We start from the raw sequence: 18688 nt of genomic DNA on the forward strand, positions 1-18688 counted from the left end.
GAAGGAAGTACCATTTTGGTTTATCCAAATGGTATGAAACCTTTTTCAACATCTTCATATGACCAAATAACTCTGCCTTGCCCAATGATAGCTCAAGTTGACACTCCATATGAGTGCTTCTTCATGATCTTGTTTCTGGACCAAATTATGCAGTTGTGAAGCAACTATATTAAGCTCCGGTCCATTTCCCTGCAAAATCCCCAGGATTCTTGTCTTTCCGTAGTCAATCATCCTGGACAACACCATTTGACCCAATCAGTTCCCTGTTGAGCACAGTGGCTTGATAAAGTTTGATGCAGCAAACTTTAATCAATGCCTCACACCTCTCCTTGAGTCCTTCTCTTGTTATTTAACTTCTGGGATGCCTTGGGGATCAAGGACTACATCGTAGATATGAGTTGGCACCCAGGAGGCAGCGTGGACACGCTTTGTCCGTGTGATCACGGGTAGGGAAGGCCAAACGCGCGCTTTGGCGCCTCTGTCTTCTTCTCCCCCTCTGTGCTCTTGCCCCCTCGGTGCGCGACCATGTCTAGAGCCTTCCCCGAGTAGCCGTCATCCCTCTGGAGCCCTTGCCCCCTCCGTCTTCTTCTCTGACGAGCCGTCACCCTCGCCGAGCAGTGCGTGGCCATGAACGCGTCGTCTTCCTCAGCCGTGTCCTCTTCCTCCTCGTGTCCCCGAGCGTTTCTCGTCTGCGTGACCGTCTGCAGCTCGTCCACTTCCCCCTCGTAATGTTCCCGTGCCTCCCCGTGACTTCTGTGGCCGGCAGAGCATTGGCCGGATCCCCGCGGCGACACCCAAGCTCAACTGCCTCGACCCGGCTGTAAATAGCCACTCCCCTCGCCTCCCGAGCACTCCAAGCTCCTCCGCATCCTCCCAGAAGCCTCCCCGAGCCCTTCATTCGCCTCCAGAGCCTCTCTTCGCTCGCCATTGCGGCCATGGCCGCCGTGAAGCTCGGCTTCAATACGAGCTAGCCGGTCAACCCCTCCACCCTCTGACCGCACCCGGAGCTCATCCAAAGCCCAACGCACCTCCCCCTGCCGTCAACTCGTCGCCGGAGGCGCCCGTGCCCTCGCCCCCAAGATCAACCGCCGCCGCTGAGCTCTCTAACTCCATAGCCACCGCGGTCGGAGGCCTCCCCTGCACCTTCTCTCCCTCTGAATGGAGTCAGCACTCCACCCTGACCCCACCGGTGCCATTCCCTCCTCCGGAGACGACCTGACCCGTGAGCCCCAACGTCGGTTCCCCTTCCGTGTTCGCCGACGCTGCCATCGCCTCGTCCTCTCCCCGGCACGCGTGAACCCCCTGGTCGGGTGCGTCGCCGTCTTCCGCACCCTCCGGTGGACGGAGCTCGGCCGGAGCCCACCAGAGCCGGCCGGGACTTCGCCGGCCAAGCCCAGCCGCGCCTCTGCCACGCCCCGCTCTCTGTTTCTGTCGGGCGCGAGCGAGAAGGAGCGGGAGGAGAGAGAAAGGAGTCAGACCCTCCCATCAGCCACACGCGCCACCATCCCCACCACTGTCCACGTGGATAAGTGGAAGCATACTTATGTAAGTACGTTTTCATATGGAGTAAGCGTAATCCTCTTATTCTTCAGCCCAAAATATGTTTTCGTTTACTGAAAGTGTATTCTGCCTCTATTTCAGCCAAAAGTGCGTTTCCCCGAAGCGAAGGCGTGTTTCTTCTTAGTGCGCTTTCTGTTTAGTCACCAGGGGCCTGTTTGTAGAGATTATTTTTACAGATTGGTCCCTGAACTTCGTCGGGCTATAACATTTTTCTCGAGACTCCGAATGAAGTGAAACCAACGCCCATGTCTTCGTCTCGTCGAGCCCGTTACATTCCCATCATTTTCACTATGGTTTGACATACTGAAAATGACCATTTTGACCTTGCCCCTAATCAGCCCCCTCCGAGAGAGAACCCTTTCCAGCGATTCTTTCCGCGGCTACACCGCACATCTTCCCGGAGCCTTCTTCATCCCCAGGAAAGCCACAACCACCATTTGCATGATAGCCATGCAGTAGCCATGGTTTTCAACTTAACACTACTAGGGAAAAGGCTAGCAGCAGCGCGGGTTTTAGATGTATCAGTAGTGCGGGGATAGGCGCTACTAATAAGGTGCTACAGCTAACACATAGCAGTAGCGCGTGCTCACCGGCGCTACTACTACACAAGTGTAGCAGCAGCGCTATTAGCAGAAGCTCGCCACTAATAGTAGCTCTAGCGCGCTTTGCCTGAACGCGCTACTGCTATCGCGGCACTGCCGCTAACTTTTAAACACTCGCTACTGCTAATTTAAGTAGTTTTTTTGTTTTTTTCGGCATATTTGTTTTGTATTTGAACAGGCTTTATAGAAGAATCTTTAGCACATAGAAATGTCATCATGATACACATACAAATGCCTGCGAGACCACAAATGTAATCATAGCATGTACATACAAATAGTCTCATCATAATCATCATCCAACACAGTGGTATCTTGTCATCATCTCGAAAATAGCGATACATGCAAGTCTCGAATACTTGCAACTACAACAACGTCATCCATCTAAATAAAGGTATATGCAAGAAGAGCTATCACTATAAGTGAGAGCGGAACTATGCAGTACATGAGGTGGCGGTTACGAGTCCTCTCTCGCGCTAGCGTGAACCTCAAGTAACTAGCTTCTCCTTCTTGTCTGCTTTTGAAGCCTTTATGGCTGGCGCCCGTGAACCCATTCACTTGCGCCTGACACTCATGCCACTCGTTGTACACCCCCGGAACCTTCCCTTTGTACACGACATAGCAATTCCATCTCGCCATCAAGAAACTAGGTACCTGTTAGAGATGCATGTTCATGAAGAGGATGTACAATCACATATATGCAACAACATATACTAGAGCAACACCGAAAAAGAAAGGGTTAGCAACTAGATGCAACATACAGTACGCAAATTAATTAACTAGAGGTACGCAGGTCATCGTACGCAAACTAACAAAGTAGCGTTACGCAAGTTCGGCAGGGACCGTGGACATCACAAAGTTTCATCGCTACAAAAAGTATACAAGTTCAACCGACACATATCATCATCATCGGCATCATAAATCACTAGAAGTTCCATCCTTCCATATCATCGAGGATGAACCCTAGCTTCTTGAACGGCGTGAGGTCTAGACGTTGCATGCCTATGCGAGTTCGGACGTCAGCTCGCGATATAGGGCCGTGGTGGAACATCCCCTTCTCATCGACGACTTCTTTCATGATGATCGTCGCAATGTCGCTTTGGATGCGAAAGAAGTCATCTCTAAGTTTATAATCCGCTTCTCCATGAGATTCTAGCCACTTGTGGATATGATCATCATTTCTGCTTCTCATGCGAAGCTTTTGGTGATCCGTGTTGAACTGAATCATGAGATGGACGATGTAGAATCCATCCTTCTTGCTTGGTTTTGGGACATGGATGCAGGAGAAGTTAGTTTTATGCGCGAAACCCATCTTCTTGTTCCTTTGTTTCCTGATCTGCACGTGGCCACCTCTAAAGCTGAAGCCTTGGAGAGCATCATCTAGAATATTCATTATGTGGGTGTAGTCTTTTTTCTCGTAGTCTCTGGAAGGGTCAAAATACACGGCGTGGGAGACTTGCGGGTAAAGAACGATAAGGACGGCGCGCCCGTTGCTGCGGGGAAAAGACACCTCAAATTATTCCCCATATGAGAGAGAAGGAATGATTGAAATGTACGAAAGGGTTGTCCGGAACTGACTTACTTTGGATGATAAGGCACGAGGACAATTTCCCGGTCCTTATTCTGTACCATGAAGTTTTGGAGGTACTCCCTAGCAGTTTCACGCTCAAAGTCGCCGAGACTCAAGAAAGACTCGTGCATGTAGTACGGATCCGCCACACAGATTTGCGAGACTTCTTCACTCTTCATGACGGAGCTCATATGTAGCGCAAAAAGGCGGACGATTGTAAAATCGAGCCGCCTTGTTAGAAACATCTCAAAGATATGGTCAAACCGCAGGAAGAACACCTCCGCGGGCCGTGTGTCGACGTAGCACTTCCCCTCAGGCACACGAGCCGCGTATGTCGGATATCCTGGATCCTTTGAGGCTAGTAGGCTTTTCTCAGTCGACAGCACATGGTCGTGCAGTCTCCTGAGATCCCCTGATAGTGCCTCCAGCGGTTTCGGCGGTAGCATCGGCTCGCCCGTGAGATGGAACATGACCGCACCTTTCACGGGTACACGCTCTTCAGAATGCATCGTCTGGCTGCTATGTGCTCTGGCTTGTTTGGAGGCAGTTATCTTCCCCGATCTCTTCCTCTCCTTTTTCTTGGGCACACCTTCCAGACCCTTCCTTAACCCCTGCCCCAGTGTTCCCGGGCTAAGTACTGTACGACCCTCGCGCCCGGCTAGTTGAGCCTGTGTTGAGGCGGCATCTTCAGGCGTGTCCTGTGAGGATTTCATGAAGAGAGACTTTTTGCAATCCCTGCTACGACCCTGCCCGGGCATATCATCCATATCCTCATTAGCAAGCTGATAGCCCGATTCGTCATATGGTTGACTCATCATATCTATGTCACAGTCATACGCGTTTGTATTGAGGAAATCCATAGGGTCGACCTCCGTCTCATCATCCATTCTCTGTTCTACAGGAGAAATTACATCAGCCAGTACTATTGCACCCCCTTCATCATGTCGTCCGCCGCTCTCACCCGGCACTACAGGAGCTGGTAATTGCGTAGGCGGGGTGGTGGTCTCCGCACATGCTTGTTGATGTGTGGTTATTGGTGTGCTCTCGGCCGGCTCCAGACGAATAAGATTCTTCGGCCATAGCAGCACCCAACCCTTGCAGCTTCCAATCCGCGGCGGGGTCTCGTCGTCCGCTCCCACATGCTGTACTGGAGGAGGCAAATCCTCGTGCCCCGATTTCACACTGGTCAAGCTAACCCTGAAGTGCCCAGCGGGGATCGGCTGGTTGTGGAACGTGGGTTGCGAGGGGTCCATTATCATCCCCTTTCCCACGTCCACCTTCTGGCCTTTGATCAAGTAGAGTATGGTGCACGGGGTTTCTTTCGCCTGCAAACACATATGTCTGTGGCGTAAAACAACCGAAAGGCAACAAAAATGGAATATTATATATATATATATGTTGGTGCGACATGTAATTACCGTGACGGCGTCGAGCTCAGCCAAAGACGAAGGCCCACCTAGCGCGCCTGAGACTGAGGACGGGCTGCTATGAGCGGGAGCGGCTGCGAGAGGAGGCCCGGTTGCGTGAGCAAGTGATGGTGCGATGGTGTTGTTGTTCATGGAGTTGCTCCCGACGAAACTGGGCAACGGGAAATCATGTACCGTCTTGTCTGGATTTTCCTTCGTCCAGTTGATGATAACTGGAACCAAGTTAGTAGCGAAATCATTTCTGCAGGCAGTTACAGCTGCATTGACTGCCTGCTGTAGCAACTCATATTTGTCCTCGGCTGCTTTTTTCGCGTCCTCAGCTGCTTTTTTCTCGACCGCAAGCTTCACCTTCGCGTCGATGTCCGCCTGACTAAACTTCTTTTTCTGCTTCTTGGCCTCCGGGCCCTCGTTGTAAAACACCTTCCACGTGGCGCCGTCTCCAGCGCCGTGCACACGACCATATTGCGGCCGCTGGCCCAAAGGGAGTCCCTTAAGTTCGTTCAAGGCCCGGTTGAGAGGGGTGTCCCACTTGGGCCTCATCGGAGAAGTAGGGCTTTCGGCTGCAAGCTGGTGTTGCTTCTCCAGTAGTCTAATCAATTTCCTCGTGATCTTGTCCGTGTAAAAAACCTTTTTCTCCTTGTCCCACTTGTAGCGGGCCCTGATGAAGTCACGCTCCAAGGGGTTGGTGAACTTCGCGAAGGGGTCTGGGAGACCCGCGGCTTCACGTTCCGCGTCCTCCTTATCCCATATGGGCCTTTTACCGAGGTAGCCACGGCTTCCGAGGCGATGCTTCCCCGTGTTCCTTTGCTGAAGGCTCTTGAATTTCGCAGCCTTAGCCTTGGCTGCCTCGGTAGCGCAAGTGTCCTTGAACTTTTCGAACTCCTCTTCCGTAAGTGTCGGATTTTCCTCCAGAATCTTGGACAGGGGTTCATCAGCCTCAATAGCTCGTTTCACCCTCCCTTTCCAGGAGGCCAAATCATTGCTGAACATGCCCATGGCGTGATTGTTAATCTTTTTCATCTTCGGATCATCCCACGGTTGTTCTATGTTATCATCCCGGTCGGGGAACTTGAATCTCTTGTGCAACTTCGTTAGGAGCAACTGCGTCAAATGTTCTTTACTCCTTAAGTCATCGTCGTTGATGCTCGCGCATTCCCGTAGGATGCATCCTACTTGGTTCCCATAGCACTTGCGAGGTTCTTCCGGCTCTAACGGCTCAAACTTGCCAGGTGCCATCTTTGTGATCACAAGTCGTCCAATCCCTAGTTTGTTAGGTTTTCGTATCCTCTGCTTCTTATGCTTCCTCTTTTCGGTAGCGGCATCGGGGCCGGTACCTTCCCGCCGGTATCTTCCCCGCCGGTACCTTCCCCACCGGTCTCGGCGCCGCCATCGGTGCCGGCGCCGTCGGTGTCGATGTCGGCGTCAGTACCATCATCGAGGCCGACCTGCAAACCTTGCTTAGCAGTCAAATAGTCGAGGTACTCTTGTTCACCCTCATAATCCATCTCGTCTGCATCTTGGTCAGAAGGCCCAGTTTCTTCGTTGTTCGACATCTTTCCTATGATTAAGTGTCCTCATTTATTTCTAAAAGTATGAATAAATGAGAAATGACATAAAAAGAAATCTATGTGCCAGCACTCGATATGCCAACTATGTAGCACAAATCATGCCTCTATTCACGGGAAATTTCGGCATGACCTTTGCTAAAAAATGGACATATCGAGCGCCTGAAATTCACTGGAACGGAAATGAATCAACATTCCGGTGTAACATAGGCCACTCGGATCATTTTCCAAACATGACATGTCCAAAACATGACATATCCACATATCACATGTCCAGTTCAAATTTGCATATAAATTCAGCTAATTTTGAAACCTAGCTAAATTCATAACTAAAAAGATAACCTAATTAACAGACTGTCATAACTAAAACCTAAGTAAATTAACCGAAGAACTCTAGCAGAGAGAGAGGGGGGTTTACAGATGGTGCAGGGGCGAGGAGGCAGGCCCGACGGCGGCCGATGTTGGGAGGGGAGGAAGCAGAGGAGGGAGGCGAGGGGCAACGGGTCGGGGGCGAGCGCCTGGGTCAGGGGCGAGCACCGGCGCCGGGGTCGGGGCAAGGGACGGGTCGGGGGCGAGCGCCGGGGTCGGGGTCGGGGGCGAGCGACGGGGGAAGAGAGAGTGGGGATTTGGGGGGAAAAGGTGGGATGAAGCAGGGATAGTGAGAATTTTTGGTTAAGTGGACATAGCAGCAACACGTATGGACAAAACGCACTGCTACTACCTTCAGTAGCTGTAGCGGTTTATATGAAATGCGCTACTACTACCTTCAGTAGCTGTAGCGGTTTATACGAAATGCGCTGCTACTACTACTGCCAGTTTTCCTTTTTCTTTTCCTTTATTTTGTCCCACTTTTATTTCCCGAGAGCAGTGAACGAAGGGAGGGCGATATATATTGCATCATTTGACGGTTAAATATGTATGCAAAATAGGAACATATATATTACATCATTGGACCCATGCATAATAATGGCTAAGTGTGTATACAAAATAGGAACATATATATATATATATATATATATATATATTACATCATTTGACCGATAACATACGGTTCCTCAGCGCTGACGTTTTCGTTTTTGAGTCAGCTTCTTTCCCTTCTTGTTCGTCGAAGAATAATTGAGCCCCTCATTGTGACTTTGCCTTTTCCATGGAGTACGATTTTTCTTAGGTAATGTAGTATTGATTCTTCTTTTGACGTATACTTCATCATCATCGTCATCTTCCCTCATTGGGTTGCCGTACTGATCATAGTCTTCCTCGTTGGCGACTCCATCCATTCCAATGATGTTCCTTTTGCCTCTCCTCACGACAACACGACTGGGATTGCATGGGTCGGTTATGAAGAAGCATTGTGTCACGTGCTTAGCGTGTACCCATGGCTCGTTTTTTGCGATAGCGTTCACGGTAGCGCTCTTGGCGTCGGGTATACTCATGGTAGTGAAAATCCGGTTTTCTCTTTCGACATTCTTTGCCCATCTGACACGGAACATCGTCGTGTTGTGCAGTCCAGAGTAGTCAAGCTCCCAGATCTCCTCGACCCTTCCATAAAATCGTTCAGTTGCGCCGTTGTCGCTGCCGGTCATGCATTCCATCGTCACCCCTGAGTTCTGATCATCACTGTCCATATCTTTGGCCTCCGTGTAGAACGTGTATCCGTTGATATCATATGCCTGATAGGTTACGAGGTTGGGCGAGGGGCCATGTGCTAAGGCGTATATGAGCAATCCGTCCTTAGAGCCCTCCTCCGGGGGATTAGCAATAATATGCTCTTTGAACCAATGCAGGAAAGTGGAGTTGTGCTCTCTAGTAACTTCGGCGTTCGTCCTGCATACCCCCGGTCACGATACTTCTTTGCGATAATTTCTTTGTGCAGTGCCACGAAAGGATCTACCTCGTCTAGGTGTTGTAGCACTACCAAGTTTGCTCTGTCAAAGTCGCTGCGTCGATCTGAGTATGCCACGTGCAGTTCCCTGCGACCGTTGCAGTGACCATCTCCTTCGAGCCTCCCATCGTGCTTGTTAACGGGCAAACCAACACTAACACCAGGCGGCTGGTCTGCGCCATATAGAAAATTCTCACAGAAAGAGATGCACTCTTGTGCAAATAGCCCTGGACGATGCTTCCATCCGGACGGGACATGTTACGAACGAATCCTTTGATGATCCCATTCATCCTCTCAAACGGCATCATGTTGTGCAGGAATGACGGCCCCAGGTCTATTATGTCATCCACAATATGGACACACAGATGCACCATCACGTCAAAGAACGCGGGCGGGAAGTACATCTCAAGCTCATTCAGTATCACAACGATCTCTTCCTGTAGCCTTCGGAGCTGCTTCACACTGATCGACTTTCGAGAGATGACGTCGAAAAAGTTGCAGAGACCAATAAGCGTGTCACGGACGTGCTTGTCCATTATCCCTCTAAGGGCAACAGGTAGTATCTGCGTCATCATCACATGACAGTCATGAGACTTCATCCCGCTGAACCTTTTCTTGTCCGTGTCTAGATATCTGCTTATCTTGCCACAGTAACCGGAACTAACTTTGACTCCGGTAAGGCACTTAAAGAATTGATTGATCTCAGCCTGACTTAAGGTGAAGCAAGAAGGGGGGCAATAATCCTCTTTCTTTATTTTCTTGCCCTTCTTCTCCCGTGCCTCTGTCTCCGTCTCTGTCTCGTCTGACATTTTACGGGGCGGCATGTGCAGATCTTCCCTGATTTTCAAATCTTGCAAGTCTTTTCTTGCCTTCGGCCCATCCTTGGTCTTATCCGGCATGTTCATCAGTGTTGCGAGCAAGCTCTCAAGGACATTCTTACAGATATGCATTTGATCAAGGCAATGAGGTGTATCGAGTTTGTGCCAGTACTCCAAGTCCCAGAACACAGACCTCGTCTTCCATACCTTCAGCAGCGGCTCCGGCGCCTTTCTCATCGTCTTTCCCGGCGCGGGGCACTCCTTCCAGTTTTTCAACAGCTCATCGATTTCGGCACCGCTCCGCTTACGTGGAGGTCCTCGATGCTCAGCGTGACCATTGAATAGATCTCCACGGTTTCTCCACGGGTCGTCCTGTTCAAGCCATCTTCGATGCCCCATGTACACGATTTTCCCAGACCCGCCATCTTTCCTTGACGTTAGCTGCTGAGACGTCGTATCATCCATGCACCGCGTGCATCCGCAATATCCATGGCACACCTGGCCTGCCACATATCCGTAACCGAGATAGTCCTGCACTGTCGTGATCAGCGCGGCTCTCATGTTGAAATACTCGCCTTTGCTGGCGTCCCATGTCTTGGCCGGTGTTTTCCATAACGTGTCTAACTCCTCTTGAAGTAGCCCCAGATACAAATTAATATTATTTCCTGGTTGTTTCGGCCCTTGAATAAGCATGCTCATGTGAATGTACTTCGATTTCATGCACAACCAGGGGGGAGGTTGTACATCCATACAAACACGGGCCATGTGCTATGGTTGGTGTTCTGGTTGCCAAACGGATTCATGCCATCGGTACACGCGCCGAGCACGATGTTCCTTGCATCACATTCAAAATACCGATAGAAGCTGTTCAACGCTCTCCACTGGCTTCCATCCTTCACGTGTCTCAGCTTCGGATCATCTCCATCGTCGGGCTTCTTCCTCTCCGCGTGCCAGCGCATTAGCTTTGCTTCCTTGGGATCTACAAAATACCTCTGGAGACGGGGAGTGATCGGTAAGTACCATACAACTTTCTGGGGACATTTCTTCCCGGCCTTCTTGTATCGAGAAGCATTGCACACCGGACAGCTTGTTTTTTCCGCGTGCTCCTTCCGATAAATTATGCAATCGTTGATGCATGCATGGTATCTAACGTGTGGCAGATCAAGAGGGCACACGATCTTCTTGGCCTCATCAACACTAGTAGGACATAGATTACCCGCGGGAAGAACATCCTTTAGGTACTTGAGATGCTCATCGAGGCTAGTGTCGGTCCATTTGTTTTTAGCCTTCGTCTTCAGGAGTTGGAGCGTGAAACTCAAGCGGGTCACCTCAGGATTGCAACCATCATACAATGGAGTGTTCGAGTCTACCACCAGTTGCTCCAGCTTAGCCTCCTCTCTAGAAGCAGCTCTCTCAGTACTCGTCTCCTTGCGAAGCAATGCTTGAACATGAGGGTCCCGCACGATAAAACTTAGTACCGACGAACTCTGCTGCGTGGAGTCCATGTCGTTCTCTCCGCCGCCATGTCCGGCCCCTTCTCCTCCGCCATGTCCGGCCCCTTCTCCGCCGCCATGTCCGGCCTCTTCCCCGCCGCCATTATCGATCATCTCTTCGTCTTGCCCCGTGTCATCATTGCCTGCCCCGTCGGCATCCTCAACATCGTCATCCTCATCTTCAGTTATCCACCGAGTATAGCCATCCATGAAACCAGTCATGAGCAGGTGCGCTTCGACACGACCATCGTCATGGGGGTCGAGCCAAACTATTCCTTTGCATTTTCGACACGGACATAAAACCTCTGTCCGGTTATTTTCTTTCATGTCCTGCACCGCCGACCGCAACCACCTGTCCACCATCGTTCCACTGACCATCGTCAACTCTGCACGGTAATAATAAACAAATTGATTATAAAAATGCGTGCATGCATCAAAGTCATACAAAAATTCGGCATGACCTTCCCTAAAAATAGGACATATATGGATCTAGAGTTTGCCCGAAATTCGCCGAAACGGAAATAAATCGACATTTCAGCAAAACATAGGCAACTCAAAAGCACAATTTGGCGTCAACTCATGCCACACACACAATTTCCACAAACATATCACACACACATAAACATATTTCCATTTTGCAAAAGCATGAAATTTTCATCACCTCTATCTCGAGATCGAGCACACGGTGGGAGATGATGTTGTAGGGAGATCAAAAGTGCACAAAGCTCTTCTTGACAAAGATAGATCTAGTTAGGGGGCAAATAGGTCACTTAACTAAATCCTACATCTACCTAGCTACCTAATTTGGGAGGAGACAACTTCAACTAGTGGAGGGGAAGGAAAAAGAGAAAGGAGATGCATTAATGGAGGTGGTGTAGTTAGGTAGGAGTAATGAAGAGAGAGAAAGGTGGATATAAGAGAGAGAGTAATAGGGGAGAAGTATTGAGGAAGAAGAAGAGTGAGAGTGGGAGCATGTGGGAGGTAGGGGAAAGGGAAGAGAGGAGGGGGAGGGGGAGGGACGGGTGGGGAAAAGGTGGTGGGTTGGTGCGGATTAGTAGTAGCGCGGGAGTTAAAACGCGTTGCTGCTAAGGAATTAGCAGCAGCGCGCTTTGGGCGACGGCGCTACTGCTAACAGGGACAAAAAGTGTGCCAATTTGAAATTTAGCAGCAGCGATCTCAGAAAAGCGTGCTACTACTACATCCGTAGCAGTAGCGCGGTTCGCGCCACCGCGCTACTGCTAAATGGAGTTAGATGGACACCGCCGGTCGATATTTGTAGCAGCGCGGTTTACACCGATCGCGCTACTGCTAAAAACTTATCAGTAGCGAGTTTCCCGCACACGCGCTACTGCTAATTAGCAGCAGCGCTCCTTTTTGAGTCGCGCTGCTGCTAAGATTCTGTGTATAGGCTTTTCCCTAGTAGTGTAAATCTTTAATAACTGTCCGTTTGTTTTGCTACTACTATCATTGTCTCGGTGATGCTATGGTTTTGTGGTCACTTTCGTGTTATGTTTTGATGCATCTAGCTAACTTGAGTTCTTGCTAGTATTAATTTCGTATGTCATGCATGGTAGTAGTACATGTTGATGTTGGTGATGGTCTGTGGTGCATGACTATCGTCTGTTCCGAGTACTGTTGCTATGCATGTTCCTTTGCATCGAGTTGGTTAAACGCTCGCATGATAGTGTAATCGTTATGTCATTGCATGGTTTTATTCATGATGCTAGTGGTCATGCTATGCTTATGGTATAGTTATGCTTGTGTTATTCATGCTCGTCAGTATGCCATGCTCATCTGGGTAAGCTTCACTATTGTTATGTTTAAGATTTATGTTGCATCCATGTTTATGTTGATATCATGCTCATGCATCATAGTTGCATCTTGTTATTTTATTATGACTCAACTTATTACATTCAAGTTTAACTGGACTTAATTGAACTTGAACAACTTTTGGCTGAGTCATGGTGCCATTGAATCAAGCTGATCAGTGCAACCACATTTACCTTTATGGGGGGTCTTGATTCGGTCCTTTGTCGTGCCTCTCACCGGTGCCTCCAACGAGGGAAGGTTATGCACGGGCGCTACCTTGGCCGGGTAGGATGACATAAGCCTTGTGTGCCTGTTGTTGTGATTGGTATACCATTTTCCCCATTTGGGACCGTTTTGCCACAACGGTGGCCGAAGATGCCTTTGATAGGCATGGGGATACCGATGACTTAGCCTTGAGAGGGAGTTGGTCGGAGTGGCGGGGAGAATGTCATGGCAAGGGAAGGGTTTCATCGGAACACCGTTGGTCCAACCGAATGGGAGTGCGAGGCCATGGGTTTTGTGGTGTGGGTAAAGTGCGCTACCTCTACAGAGTGTGTGTTAAATCTATCGATAGCCGGCGCCCACGGATAAGGGCCCAGTTCATAGTCGGTCACACTATGGGTCAACAGTAATAATAATGATGTGCTTAATAACAACCCGAATTCGATGATGAAAGAAGTTGGTTGATCTCTATGTGGTCATGAGAGGGTCACCGTGGTGTCGAGGATTTGAATAATTGTGGTGTTATGCGAGAATCACGGGTAAAGGTCAAGCTCCTTGTGGTCACATAATGATTACTATGGTATTGTTTATACCAATCTTGATTGGATCCTAAGATGATCGTGTGATGTCCGATGATGGTAAGTGATGCATGTGATGGTTACGAGGTATCCCCGAGCAGAGTAATTTGGTGCATGATAGTTTCATCATGTTGCAAGTTAGTATCATCATGTTTATATGTTTATGCCATGCTCATATTGTGCTAGCAGTATCATGTTGTTCATGCCATGTTGTACTGATAATATCATGTTAATCATTGTTAACCTATAATTGCCATGTTGTTGTTTGCCTTGAATGCTTCTGGTTATTTTGAGCTTGCAAGTACATTCAATGTACTGACCTGGCGTGTCATGCCAGTTTGCAGGTCAAGCCGGATTTGATTGATTGTTTGCCGTGGATTCTGTGTTGGCGAGCTAGTACACATGTTCCAGCCAGAGTCCGTTCACCACCATCATTGCTGTTCCACTGCTAGAAGTTATTCCGCTGCTTCGTGTTGTTCTGCTACTTGCATAGAGCAACCATGGCAGGCGTAGTGTTGCCTTGCCGATGTAATTCCCTGTTATATCGGAATTCCCTTGTACCAATATAGATTGTAATAAAGAGCTTATTTGTTGTATGCTAAGCAGTGTCGTATTCCAGAAGACTTCTCCTCCATCTCTAGGCTAGAATATGGTGTGTTCCAGTTTTCTAAGCTGGGGTGCCACAAGCTTGGTATCAGAGCAGGTCTGGCTGTAGGACGCCCTAGCCCACGCGAACATTAGAAAACGGTAGTATAGACTCCAGTTGGTTTGATGCACTTGATTGTTGCATTTGTTTGTTGCATAGCATGCATATAGACTCATTATCTTGTCACTAACAGTCTATCTTGCAAGTGTAGGTGGCATCGGTTTCGATCCACTACCTGCACCCTCTTTCTTAGCATGCCTGCTCTTTGGTGTTCGGTGTTATCTCTGTCCCGGCAGAGTAATGCCCTGGTGCCAAGTGTTCCAGACACCATTTGCAGGAGTTATGCTCGGATATCACGTCGATATCTGTCCGCCACCCACCCATATCGTTTCAGTGATAGATTTGTTTCTATCCTGAATTGTGCCATCCATCTCATCCCTTTGGCAACCCTTACTGATCTTTGTTATCAAAAAAGGGCAATGCCATCAAGCCCTTGCTTTTCCTTCCCTATCTTGCCCTGTCATCCCAGTCTTTGGACATGTATGATTCCCTTTCATACACTTGATGATGATGTGGTCATGACCTTTGTTTCTCGCTGCATGATCACCATGTCCGTCCTTGCCTCCATATCCATCCAGTCGCAACCGGAGTTCAGCCAGCGCTTCGTGTAGCCTTGGTTACACCAACTCCTTCCACATGCAGACTCACTTTCGTGCACACTGCCACAACATATTAGACCGCACTACCGGAGTTTCCGCGAGATTTGTGTGCTTAGGTGTGCATGCATATTATTGTGTGAGTAGCAGTAGTATGTGATGTTGCTTGATTATTTATATTGTTTGTATGCTTGTGTGTTTTTTTGTTTTTGTCGTTTCTTTTGCTTCTTTCATTGGGCCTTCGGTGTTACAAAATTTCCACTTATCAAAGTTGCTCGTCAACCGACACCGGACCCGAAGAGTCAACAAGGAATTCAAATGTTTGGAAGCTCAGCTAAACAAAATGGAATTATCAGCAGACCGAAGTGAAATTGGGACTATATCGTCTGAATGAAAAAGAAATCCTGGATGGACTGCCAGTATCAAGTTTGGCTTAGTGTGCACTCTTCATAGTAGAAATGGTCAAATCAGCAAGAAGAGAAGCTATGTACAAGACCAACAGTATATTATCAGTCAAAGGTACGGTTCAGATACAAGATGTGATGATTTTTGAAAGAAGATATGCCTGGAAGAAAGCAAGGATGTGCCATATACTCAGAAAGAAGGGTAGTCCAGCAAAACCCTGTTCATACAAGAAATCAACAACAGAAATATTAAGATGATATGATGTGGTAACCAGTCTAAGAAGCTTCTGGTATAAGCAACCCCGTCTTCCCTTGCAAGCTACCAGAGAAGCTTCCAAAGCAAGATTCCTCAGTATGATACATGGATAAATTCCCGTGCAAGGTACCATGTCTTCGTCAGTAAGCAACCGCAAAAGCTTCCAGCATAAGGTATTGAGTCTTTCCCTAGCAAAGTCTTTAAGGGGGGAAGGTTCTGAAGCACGATATTCAGTCTTGTTCTGCAAGCTGTCTGATGAAAGTTTCCATCATAAGTCATCCAGTCTTCCTCTGTATGGCATTAGTACAAGCAGTGAATTGACAGTATATGGTAGTGCATCTCAAGAATCAGATCCACGACAGTTTAGTCAGAAGCAAGAATCGGTCAGAAAGCGTGTCTGCCTCGGGAATCAGATTCTCATATATATATATAATTATGTATGTATGTATGTATGTATGTATGTATGTATATAAATATAATTATGTATGTATGTATGTAAGTATGTATATATAATTATGTATGTATGTATGTGTGTGTGTGTGTATATATATATATATGCGATAAGCATACGACCAAGATCTTGCAACTCACTCGAACGCATATTTGATAGGCACATGAGGATTGTTAAAAGAAGGAAGCCAGCTATACACCAAAGTGTGACAAAGGATTATGAAGATTGATGACAACAGTGAGCCCAGTACAAGTACCTGTGAACCTGGAAGATGATCATGATGAGCCCTTGTCTTCCTTTCTCCAGTGAAGGCACCACGCCTGTTATCTGAGCTATTTCTAGATATCCGGGGTGGATGCCGATTTTTATTTCTTAATTTCACAACTGTCACAAGTTCTGAGCTACTTTTCGGCCGTCTCGTACATCTGTTGAATTTGTTTTTGTGACAGTAGCTCTATAGCTGCTTTTTGGCTATATTAGGAAGTTGCCACTTTCTTCTTGTTGACCCAGTCTCATGCTCTGAGCTGCTTTTCAGCCGTCCTGAGCCGTGGTTGAGTTATTTCAGTAATGTCCTAGATCTGAGTTGTAAAGACCGTTCTGGTGGGTACTGAGTTATTTACTGATTTCTTGCAAGGGTTCAGATGGTCCTTTTTCCTACGGTCAGAACTTGAGAGGTGGTGAACCTGCCATTTAATGGGTTACAATGTCAGAAGATGCAGATAAGAGTACACCTGTCAGAAGATTGTGCCCGGCAGAAACTATGGGCACACAGATAAACAATATGACCCCGCTCCTTCAACCAAGGATCCAAACAAGGAAAACAGTAATGAAGGAGCAAGACCGGTGATGCAGGATATGCCGACATAATGAGTGATTGATATGTGGAATACCAGTCTGGAAGCATGTGCCCTCAACTATGAGAATCACCAAAGGATAGCCAGTCATGAGCAAAAAATTTCTGTCAGAACTACCATCAGTCAAGTCTGAGGAGATTACCGTATAGACCCCTTCATGCTGGCCACGACAAGCGACAGTCAAATATTTGGTACGGATCAGATACTCAAGAAACTGGAGCCAGTCAAGATGATACAAAAACTCCCACGAGAAGTCAGAATCTGTCAAGAGGACGGGTATGATTCACACCACTTGTTGGAACCCGAAGGACCTACAGTTAGTGGAGAAACCCAATGCAAGGAGTCAGAGCTTTTTTTGATCATCAGGAAAAATCTGATCACAAATTCATGGAAGATTGTCAGTGCTGGATCAATCGGAAATCACCCTCGAATTTGTGAGACAGACAATATATCCCAGATAGGATAATCTATCACAATCAGCTAAGTCAGCAGACATGAAAATAATTGGATATAAGCATGAACAAGCAAGGTAAGATCTGTGAGAATGTGGATACAGTAAAACAAACCACCCCAGAGTCAGTCGGATAAAAATTTAGTGGGAATAACAATAATGGAAAAAGGATACCCGAGTTGGAAACGGTATCCTTAAGTTAGTGGATTCATACTTGTTCCCTGAGCAACCAAATCCCGAGGACGAGATTTATTTAAGGGGGTAAGAGTTGTAATAGCCTGATTTTTGGCCCTTTCTTTTTCTTTTGATTTTCTGAGGATTTTGCTTGAGTTTTCTTTTTCCGTGAATTTGTGGTCTGGAAACCGAAGAAGATGACCTCTTCTTTCTTTCCAGTGTGGCTTGTCATACCCTAATATTTCCCAGGACCCTGTCATTTTCATCCTAGCCCAAATCACAATATTCTTTTTATTGGGAATATTCCTTTTCTATTAAAGGAATAATCCTTTTGCCCTAGGGTGTGAAGCAACCTATATTTCCATCACTCCAAATTTTCCCAAATAATTCTCATAAATGTTTGGGTCATATCTTCCTCAAATATGGCAAAATATTTCATTTGCCATGTTTACCATCATCCTCAAATAATTCATTTCCTATTCTTCCCTAAATGGCACATTGTGAAGCAAGTGTTATTTTCCTTTGCCCAATTGACCTCAAACTCCTTGGACACCTTTTCCTGTCCATATAATTGCCACATGACAAAATGAAACCTCATTTGCCTAGTAATTATTTAATTATGATTTTCCAAAGTTTTTGTTCAGAAAGAGGCTATGTGAAGGAGGTACAAGCTAGGAATATCCAAATGAGTTGCAATTTTGCATGGTCCTTCATATCATCGTATCATAGACCTCCACCAAAGTTGAGCTCATGTAATGCCTCCATGTGTGCACAACTTCAAATCTTTGTTTCTGTCCAAGATTTCAGTTTGTGAAGCAAGTATATTTTATATTGCTCCATTATGGCTGCAAATCTTTCTAGGACTTCTCTTATCCATTTAATCCATCTCCACCCAATTTGGTCATATTTCATCTAGCCATTTTTCCTCTAGAATTTTTGCAAGTTTCTGGTCAGTGGGGATGTTTGTGAAGGAAGTACCTTTTTGGTTTATCCAAATGGTATGAAACCTTTTTCAGCATCTTCCTGTGACCGAATAACTCTGCCTTTTCCAATTGTAGCTCAAGTTGACACTCCATATGAGTGCTTCTTCATGATCTTGTTTTTGGACCAAATTATGCAGTTGTGAAGCAACTATATTAAGCTCAGGTCCATTTCCCTACAAAACCCCTAGGATTCTTGTCTTTCCATAGTCAATCATCCCAGACAACACCATTTGACCTAATCAGTTCCCTGTTGAGCATAGTGGCTTGATAAAGTTTGATGCAGCAAACTT

General features: G+C 47.3%; 1 protein-coding gene across 1 annotated transcript; it reads left to right on the top strand.

Moving 5' to 3' along the window:
* Positions 1-447: 447 nt before the first annotated feature.
* LOC123090022 (uncharacterized) lies at positions 448-2319 on the top strand. The gene is made up of 2 exons (XM_044511515.1): positions 448-1545; positions 1642-2319. The coding sequence occupies exons 1-2, from the start codon at positions 1159-1161 to the stop codon at positions 1792-1794; spliced, it is 540 nt and encodes a 179-aa protein (XP_044367450.1). The 5' UTR covers positions 448-1158; the 3' UTR covers positions 1795-2319.
* The last annotated feature ends 16369 nt before the right edge of the window (positions 2320-18688 follow it).

The sequence above is a fragment of the Triticum aestivum genome, chromosome 1B (genome assembly GCF_018294505.1).
Source record: "Triticum aestivum cultivar Chinese Spring chromosome 1B, IWGSC CS RefSeq v2.1, whole genome shotgun sequence".
In the NCBI taxonomy this organism is placed as follows: Eukaryota; Viridiplantae; Streptophyta; class Magnoliopsida; order Poales; family Poaceae; genus Triticum; species Triticum aestivum.

Coding starts and splice junctions, on each gene's coding strand:
- LOC123090022 (XM_044511515.1), top strand. CDS start 1,159: ATGGAGTCAGCACTCCACCCTGACCCCACCGGTGCCATTCCCTCCTCC. Junction 1,546..1,641: donor ATAAGTGGAAGCATACTTAT/GTAAGTACGTTT, acceptor CCTCTATTTCAG/CCAAAAGTGCGTTTCCCCGA.